At 49.1% G+C, this 9,218-nt stretch overlaps 2 protein-coding genes across 3 annotated transcripts; one reads left to right on the plus strand and one right to left on the minus strand.

Annotated features, from left to right (window-relative positions):
• The first annotated feature begins 427 nt into the window (after positions 1-427).
• Positions 428-5,079, plus strand: LOC125514407 (aspartyl protease family protein At5g10770). Of its 2 annotated transcripts, none has more exons than XM_048679722.2 (2): positions 428-667; positions 3,191-5,079. In XM_048679722.2, the coding sequence occupies exons 1-2, from the start codon at positions 562-564 to the stop codon at positions 4,501-4,503; spliced, it is 1,419 nt and encodes a 472-aa protein (XP_048535679.1). In that variant the 5' UTR covers positions 428-561; the 3' UTR covers positions 4,504-5,079. The 2 variants fall into 2 exon arrangements, with proteins under 2 accessions (XP_048535679.1, XP_048535680.1); XM_048679723.2 differs by having other exon boundaries at positions 444-667; positions 3,197-5,079.
• Positions 5,080-8,234: 3,155 nt separating this feature from the next.
• LOC147965895 (uncharacterized) lies at positions 8,235-8,784 on the minus strand. The gene is made up of 2 exons (XM_087530650.1): positions 8,626-8,784; positions 8,235-8,576 (listed from the first exon to the last, which is right to left on the minus strand). Exons 1-2 carry the CDS (start codon positions 8,782-8,784, stop codon positions 8,235-8,237), a joined length of 501 nt encoding a protein of 166 aa, XP_087386776.1.
• Positions 8,785-9,218: the final 434 nt, after the last annotated feature.

Here is a 9,218-nt window from a genome sequence, read left to right on the forward strand (position 1 = left end):
GATCGACTTCATGAATGTGCGCACCGAACCGGAGTTTGCTGGGCTACACACCAAAGCAGCTTTCGCCCAGTACGTACCATATGCCTTGCCTTCGACCCGTCACAATACAGATACTAATTTCGAAGGCGGCAATACACGCATGGCTTGTGTAGCTGAAGAAAGCATATAGCTCAAAAAACAAGACGCCGGCAGTCGGTGCAGAATATATTCAGATGCCTTGGCTGAACGCACGGCAGAGTCTGAACAGGCAGGGCTGGAAGTAGCAGCAGCAGCACCCAAACGTGCGGCGTCGGTCACATATCATTGTGGTAACCCGGTGGTTGGAGTTGCCACGGATGAAAGATGGTTCAAAGCCGCTGAAAGCTACCCGTGCGTGCGTGGGACTCCCGGGCGCGGAGGGCGCGCGCCCATGCGGCGGGGAAACTCTATAAAAGCCCACACGGGTGCTGAGCTTGGTGCTATCTATCCACCCACCCATAGCCTGCACTGAGCCAGCCACCGCAAGGAGGAAGAAGAAGAGGGGGAGAGAGGGGGTGAGAAGAAGGTTTCAGTTCAGGCGAGATGGCGCCGGCGCCGCTGCCCCTGCTCGTCGCCGCCTTCTCCCTGCTCTTCGCGGCGGCGACTCCGATCAGGGACGTCGCCGACGCCTGCTCCTCGCAAGTGCAGGGTATATATAATTCCCTCCTTCCTTCCTTCCTCCTAGACTGGCTAGATTTCTTGGATACTGTTCTTGTGTGTGTGTGTGTGTGTGTGTGTGTGTGTGTGTGTGTGTGTGTGTGTGTGTGTGTAATTGCTTTGCCGTTGGTTATGTCTTGCTTATGCAACTGGATCAAAGACAACTGATCTGTTGACTTGCTAAAAACAGGGGTACATGATGACTTGACATATTACGTATTAGATTAGATGGTTCAGTAGGAATAGAAAAGGCTATTGACTTATATAGCGCCTAAGTGCAGAATTCGAAAATTTACAAGGCGTAGAACAGTCCTTAGGATGGATTAATCTGAAGATGTTCCCTTGCTGAAGTGGCCAGCCGGAAGGTAGAAGCACTGCTGTCCTGACTCCTGAAACTGAACCGAAGTAGTAACACCGTGACACACATGTAGGCCGAGACAGGTCAGATTCACCGTATGCATCACGCTGTAAAAACATTTTCCAACCTGCAGCGCGTAAAGCGCCTGTAACTGTCAAAGATAGTAACCGTGTGAGAGTCGACAGCCATGGCCGGAGCCAAAACTTCAAAAGGGCAATCCAGGCAGAATCTCCTCCCAGTAGCCCCTCCCTTTTGCCAATTCTTTTCTCCACCAGGAGGCAAAACAATGCTAGTATAACCACCACCATGTCGTTAGGTGCATAATGACCGGTAGATTACGCATGCTTTCCGCTGGAATTCCATGGCACCGCCAGGACGGAAAGCGTCTCCCTCGGTTAGGCGCACGTATTCGTCCACGGCCAATCGGCGCCTCATCACAGCAGCGTCGCTTTAGGCCAATCATGCCCCGCTAATCGCCGCTTATTAATCAACGCCGCTCCTTTCCGGCCCACGAATCGATCATATCACATTCACATGGCCCCGATCGACACCGATATAGATAGAATTGATGGCCGGTGAGTTAGTGGCCGATCGATCGATGTACTTCGGCCGCCCGTGCCGTGACGTGCATCGATCGGTCCATCAATGGCCCCGTACGCGCCCCACCGCCAACCACCGCCGTATCTAGCGCGACACGGCGGGATGGCCGCCGAAATGCGTGGGCGGGCAGCGGGCGCGTGCGTGTCGCCGGCCAGGATGTATACCCACACACGCGCACGGAGGTGTCTGGTGTATGGACGGCGTCAGTTCTGCTTCAGCTTTTGTGGCTCGGCACGTACCCACGCCGGAAATGTTGGAGCGTGGAATGATTTCGCGGTACTACGTGTAGCCATATCTGGCTGGGGCTGTAGGTCCGTCCTGAACACTGGCTTAGCTTAGATTAGCTTGTCTGATTATCAGAGGGGTTGTTGCCCGTCCCCAATCATCCAATTAATGCAGTGGTGGTGCTCCGGGTGTACAGTCTTGGCGCTAGTTCTCCCTGAGAAAAATATCTCATCTTTGTAGGGTGTTCCTAATGGTCACCTTTCACCTTTTTTGCCTGAATAATAAGAATATATGGTACTTATCCTGTACTGGCATGGCATGTTATGGTAGTAGTGTGTGCTTAAGGCACTAAAAGTCATGGAAGCCGTGTTGAACTGACTGGTGGCCCTTAATCATGGCATTGGCAACCACCCCAATCATCGATTGTATCATGGTGAGCACTGCTGTTAACTGTACCTAGCTAGCTAGCTGCCAACCAAAAGCGTACGTCTCACTTGCTTGCCGACGTGTGTTCATTCCTGTTGGACTTTTCAACGTGGCAAAAAACTCACATTTCATTTCAGTGTCTGCGAACAAGGATTCCAAAATACTGTAATAATTACAAAAATCTCACAAGTCACATGTTGCACTAGCCTCTCTGCTGCCTACTACCACTAACGCCATATCAGGCGCGATTTAATACGGTTATGGCCAGTTGATGCGCCCCGGAAGGCGATCATGAGAGCTGCCATTCTCGTGCGCGAAAACTTTACCTTCTCATCGACGCGATCGCCACTTGCATGCATACAATTACAACCAGCCTGCATGTGCTGGTTTGGTTTGGGCCATACATATGTCAAGTGTGAACGATCCAAACTCGGAGGCCCGTCGGGAAGGGAAATGATGGACAGGAATAATCTGGTGTCAGGTTTCTTTACTCTGAAACCCGGACAGACACCTCCAAATCTGATGACATATGAGACATGCATGTGCCTTCACTGCAGTCACTGCCGCAGTGCCACTGGTGGGAGTACGTGGCACCTGCTCGGTCGGTTGCCATGTCGGGCGAGGCATCGATACGTTATCGCAGGACATCGATCACGCTCAGTCTCAGATCACAAGACTGCTAACGATACGATACGTACGACCTGCTGGTCGAGCTGCCTGCCCGGTGGTGCGGTAGGTCCAGTGGTTGCCGACGATGCACACTGGACGTACGAACGGTCTTGCGCTCTTGCTTGTCAGCAGGCAGCAGCAAACTAATCCGTATACTGTAACAACGGTGAATTCTGTCAGGGTTAATAAGTTGCGGTTACTTTGAATTTGAAGCGCTGACTGTGTGTTGCTGGACAGCTGCAGATTTCGAGCACCTGAACAGCTCCGCCATGCACCTCCCGCTGCACCACTCGCGGGGCCCCTGCTCGCCGGTGTCGGCCCCGTCGGACCTCCCGTTCACGGCGGTGCTGACCCACGACGACGCCCGCATCGCGTCCCTCGCCGCGCGCCTCGCCAAGGCGCCGTCGTCGTCGTCCTCGGCGCGCCCCACGGTCACGGTGGCCTCGCTCTACCGGGCGAATGACGAGGTCGACGGCGTCGCGGCCTCCCTGGCGTCCGTGCCGCTCACGCCGGGCACGTCGTACGGCGTGGGCAACTACGTGACCCGCATGGGCCTGGGCACCCCGGCCAAGCCGTACATCATGGTGGTGGACACGGGGTCCTCCCTCACCTGGCTCCAGTGCTCCCCCTGCCGGGTGTCGTGCCACCGCCAGTCCGGCCCGGTGTTCGACCCCAAGACGTCCAGCTCCTACGCCGCCGTCTCCTGCTCCACGCCGCAGTGCAACGACCTCTCCACCGCCACGCTCAACCCGGCGGCCTGCTCCTCCTCCGACGTCTGCATCTACCAGGCCAGCTACGGCGACAGCTCCTTCTCCGTGGGCTACCTCAGCAAGGACACCGTCTCCTTCGGCTCCAACAGCGTGCCCAACTTCTACTACGGGTGCGGGCAGGACAACGAGGGCCTCTTCGGCCGCTCCGCCGGCCTCATGGGCCTGGCCCGCAACAAGCTCTCGCTGCTCTACCAGCTCGCGCCCACCCTCGGCTACTCCTTCTCCTACTGCCTCCCCTCCTCCTCCTCCTCCGGCTACCTCTCCATCGGCTCCTACAACCCGGGCCAGTACTCCTACACGCCCATGGTCTCCAGCACGCTCGACGACTCGCTCTACTTCATCAAGCTCTCCGGGATGACCGTCGCCGGCAAGCCGCTGGCCATCTCCTCCTCCGAGTACTCCAGCCTGCCCACCATCATCGACTCCGGCACGGTCATCACGCGCCTGCCCACCACCGTCTACGACGCCCTCAGCAAGGCGGTGGCGGGGGCCATGAAGGGGACCAAGCGCGCCGACGCCTACTCCATCCTCGACACGTGCTTCGTGGGCCAGGCCTCGAGCCTGCGCGTCCCGGCGGTCAGCATGGCCTTCTCCGGCGGCGCGGCGCTCAAGCTGTCGGCGCAGAACCTGCTCGTCGACGTGGACAGCTCCACGACGTGCCTCGCCTTCGCGCCCGCCAGGAGCGCCGCCATCATCGGCAACACCCAGCAGCAGACGTTCAGCGTCGTCTACGACGTCAAGAGCAACAGGATCGGCTTCGCCGCCGGCGGCTGCAGATAATTCCTTTGGAAGAAGGTGCACGCAAGCAGCGCATGCATGCGCGGAATGGTTTAATTTAATTTAATTTGCTGCATGCACGTTCACTTTCTCAACTCGTCAGTTCGACCGATGTTGACGACTACACACCACAAGGTAGATAAAAAGGAGGTACGTACTAGTAGTTGATTAAGTGGTGTACATGCATGCATGTTTAGTTATCACAGCTTCGTTGTGTTACATAAAAGGAGACACCGAGCACAAAAACATATTACTGCTATTTATAGGATTGAAGCTATTTATATTGTTCAGACCAGATATTGAAAGTGGAAAAAGAAATGCATAACTTGAATGCACGTAGCCAGAATATGTGAAATACTTGTCTCATGTAAATTCTTTGGCAATTACTGGTCAAAATAATGTACCACTTCGTATAGCTAAGTTAAAGGGTGTGCCTTTGTTTCGAATATGGCCCTTAGAACTTCAAAAATTGCTCCTGTTTGAGAACATGTGATTTGTAAAATTGGAAACTGTACATTTTATTGATGTGATCTTTGCAGAATCAGAATTGATTTTATAACATTTCTGACATGATTTCAAGCTGTGCTGTTTGTGGTATGGAGTATTGGGTGTTTGTCATGTATGAGAAATATGTGGCATGAACATTCATGCCTATGATGCCGCTCCGATCACATTTTGTTGCACCACGCTTGAGATCATGATGAGATCATGGTGACAAAGATCGTTACATGTGTCACACACGCTAGTCCACTCCTTTAAGACCAGTCATTAGTCAATGGATCCCTATTTTGTACGGCTGCAATTTGTAATTCCATATTTCACAAGTGGATGTTGCAAGGAAAATAATACTACGTAATTGGCTATCATAACTAAATGAAGTTAGTTATTTAACTAAAGTAAAGAACCATCGGTGACTGCTACAAGACGAAAGAACATTAGTGCTTGGATCGTTGCAGTATGTTCAATCATTGCAACAAAGAAAGTACAAGTAGTCAGGTAGCAGTACATCCTTTTTTCATGCATTGCGAACCAAAAAATAATGAATCGGCTAAAATTTCCTAGATACGTTCAAATCATTCTTCTAACCAAAGCATTATATTTATTGACGGGTAATTTTATTTTTCAAATTAACTTTTTTATGGGTACTTCAAATTAACATTGTGGCGCGTGTTCCACCAATTAAACATTGACTTCACGGAGTGGTTTTCATTTATTGGGGACATGCCGCCTCCCTTGGACTAGACTTCAATGTTGCACTATTCCCTCGCTATTGTTGCAGTCAAGGACAAAGACAATCCTAAAGTAAAGATGGTTGTTTCCCCGGGTCTATGAGTAACAATCAGTGTAATCTCCATTTAGAAATACATAAATCCATAAAGGTAAACTCTACTTCAACTAGCTTAACCTAGATGTTGTCTGCAATACTATTTTGCAGAATGTTGCATATATAATGGCCAACACCATCCCGTGGCAACATTGTCGTAGTATTAGTTTGTTTAGCAATATCTTTCCTATTTATAAAGATTAGAGTTGGTAGTGAGTTCATATGTGGGTCCAACAACCTTCACAATTCTTCTCCACACGGAAATCCAACCACCTTCCAAGAGACATAAACAAATGTGCACTACTAACATGTGGGGCCTAACACAATTAAACAAATGTGCACTACTAACATGTGGGGCCTAACACAATTAAACAAATGTGCTACTGCTAATGTGAGAACAACATTCTTGTAGAAGGCACAAGATAAGAAATGCAAAACCATGACTCCAACTCAAAATCATTATCTTGGTTTTAGTTTCTCTTTCCAACCAATTCTACAAGTTCTATATCATAGCATAAGAGAGAGAACAAACTGTAATTTCAACGCGGCAACAAACATTGCCCTCCTATGTTTCAAAATTGAAATGTTATCTCACTTTATATGTTACAAAGAACCTACTATGGTCACTTCAAAAACTTCTCAACGCCTACTGCATCCCTCTTATCTGATTTCTTGCTCTCTTTTCAATCGTGAATCATGCAACAGACGCAGGAAACTAACATCATTTAACCATCTCATAAGCAGGTAGCCAAACCCCTTGTCTTTTTATGGCTCCGTAGCAATGCATTGGCATTGTGCTAATTTAATTCTTAAGAGTAGTTGTGGCAGTTCATTTTCCACCCTCGTAATGGTGTACTTGACAAGGTATGGGTAATGTTGTAGGTAAGTTAGGGTAATCTAGCTTGTATAGTTTTTCTTCTCTTTTGGGCCATTTGTATTAATTATTAAAAAATCAATAAAAATACACAAAGAGAGTCATGTTGTTTCCCTAGAAAAAAGTTAGGGTAATTCCAACAAACGTATAAAAGAATGTACCAAGTCCTTCCAATGGCACTACTACCTTTCACCATGAATGCCTACACATGTAATCCCTCCATACAAAAATATAAGACGTTTTTGCAGTTAACTACAAAAGCGTCCTATATTCTAGTATATAGATAGTACATCATATTATTGTACGTGTCAGGGGGAAGGGGCCAGGGAGTAACGACAATGGCCATGTCGAGACTAATGGCTACCAAGGGCGAAGAAGTGAGGCAAGCGGGAGTCTAAAATTTCAATTGAGGAGGTAGCACCATAGGAGGGTGTGATTAAGATGACGACTATCGTGCCACAAAACTCGATGACACAGTGATTGGGATGCCTGAGGGCTCATAACACATATGGTATGGGGTGATGTGGGGTGAGAGAGCGAACAAAGATAGAAGAAGAGGGGTTTGAAACATGTAGGTAAATAATATCATGGTTAGAAAGTGACCAAGATGAAGAAGAAGAAAATACTAGTCCCTCCGATTTTATATTACTTGTCGCTCAAAAGGATGCATCTAGTGAGTATTAGTTTTAGTTAGGGCATCTTCAACAGCAACCTGCAAATTTCCTCTCACATCCGTCCGCGGACAGGTGGGATCAGTCCGCAGACATAGATGCGGGATGCCGCCATCCAACGCTATCCGCATACATCCAACCTCCCTCTTTTTTTATAGTTCGGACGTTTAAATAGCCGCATACACAGAGTTCAGACGTTTAAATAGCCGCGTACATAGTACATATGTTCAAATAGCCACATGCAGCACTAGTTCAAATTTTAAAAAGTGCAAATTTTACATTCCAACATTTTTGTCCCCTTTACCCGCGCATTGATGCTCAATCAAATTTTCCTTCAGCTGCTCGTGAGCTGGTCGATGTTGAATTCGTTGATGCATTTGAATAAATTCTTCAAACGTGGCCAGATTCTGTTCTGAAAGTTCGATGGGATCATCCGTGTTCTCAAATTCTAGATTTGCGACAGCATCCTCACCCTCATCCTTGACGATCATGTTGCGCATGATCACACAACATGTCATCACCTCTCACAAGGTCTCCGGATCCTATTGTCTAGCAGGTCCACAAACAATTGCAAAACGGGCCTGCAGAATTTCAAATGCCCTCTCAACATCCTTTCTAGTTGCTTTTTGTCTTTGGGCAAAGTGAGCCTTTTTCTGGTCAACAGGGTTAGAGATGGTGCCGACAAAGGTACCCCACGAAGGATAGATAATGTCAAACATATAGTAGTCCATGTTGTACTCATGTCATTTACAGTATAGTGTCAAGGAGGAGTTTTTTCTTCAGCCAGCCTCGCAAACAACCGTGATCACTACAGCACATTGATGTCATTGTGAGGCCCGAACATGCCAAAGAAAGCGTGCCAAATCTAAAGATCATGTGATGCAACTTCTTCAAGAATGATGGTGGACTTCTTAACATGACCCTGATATTGCCCTTGTAGATCCTTCGGGTAGTTCATCCATTTCCAATGCATCCAGTCAAGAGATCCAAGCAAACCTGGCCACCCTCTTGCTTCTGAGATTGCCAAGAGCTTCTCAGTGTCTACCACAATTGGTTCTCTCAAGTACCAAGGTTCGAACACCTCGACCACGGCAATTGCAAACCTGACCATTGCATCTCTGCATGTGCTCTCAGACATCCGTAGGTAACCAGAGAAGCCAACCGTTCCCACGATGTCCTTCTTCAAGACGAAGTAGTCATCATAGGACTGAACGCCATGGTACAAACGATCGAAACAGTCTCGCGCATTCGAAAACACCGGCGAAAATGGTCAGGAAGAGTGCATCCGGGGCAAAGTAGTCATCCATCAGTGTCAAGTGGCCGTGCACCCTATTGCGGTTGAGCACTCGATGACCCTTGATCAAGCCCTTGAAATTGAGAACATGATCCACGTCTTCAAGGACCGCCTGCATCATCGCTGTCTCATCTGAGCAGTCCTCCTCGTTGGACGAGCCGTCGGACGACTCAACATATATTGCTCGTATATGTACTCGAAATCGGAATCCATTGCTAGAAAGAAGAAGGAAAAACTTGTTTAGTTCCGACAATTCATCGAACAGTTGTCGGTCACGGTGAGTATAGCAGTAGCGGGTGGTACCAGTGAGGCGGTCGGAGGACAGGGGTTGAACGGCGACCGAGGAGAAGTGTGGTGGAGCCTAGCTAGAACGTTGAAGGGGACGGAGACGTAGAGTTCCAACAGAGGTATGGCGTGACGACCGGGGTGGTGGTTTGGCGGCGAAGGCAATAGAGAAAGAATTAAGGAGAGAAAATGAGAAGGATAGAGACGCAGGGTTCAGAAAGAGTTTTGGGTGAGCCGAGGGGGTGTCGAAGTCCTATGTGTGTGTTGTCC

Source organism: Triticum urartu, chromosome 6A (assembly GCF_056163025.1).
Source record: "Triticum urartu cultivar PI428250 chromosome 6A, HENAU_Tu73, whole genome shotgun sequence".
Classification (NCBI taxonomy): Eukaryota; Viridiplantae; Streptophyta; class Magnoliopsida; order Poales; family Poaceae; genus Triticum; species Triticum urartu.

Bases quoted from the DNA above. Each gene is read 5' to 3' on its own strand.
- LOC125514407 (XM_048679722.2), top strand. From the start codon at position 562: ATGGCGCCGGCGCCGCTGCCCCTGCTCGTCGCCGCCTTCTCCCTGCTC. The intron at 668-3,190 runs GTATATATAATT...GTTGCTGGACAG, and splicing joins CTGCTCCTCGCAAGTGCAGG to CTGCAGATTTCGAGCACCTG.
- LOC147965895 (XM_087530650.1), bottom strand. From the start codon at position 8,784: ATGATGCAGGCGGTCCTTGAAGACGTGGATCATGTTCTCAATTTCAAG. The intron at 8,577-8,625 runs GTTTTCGAATGC...CATGGCGTTCAG, and splicing joins TCCTGACCATTTTCGCCGGT to TCCTATGATGACTACTTCGT.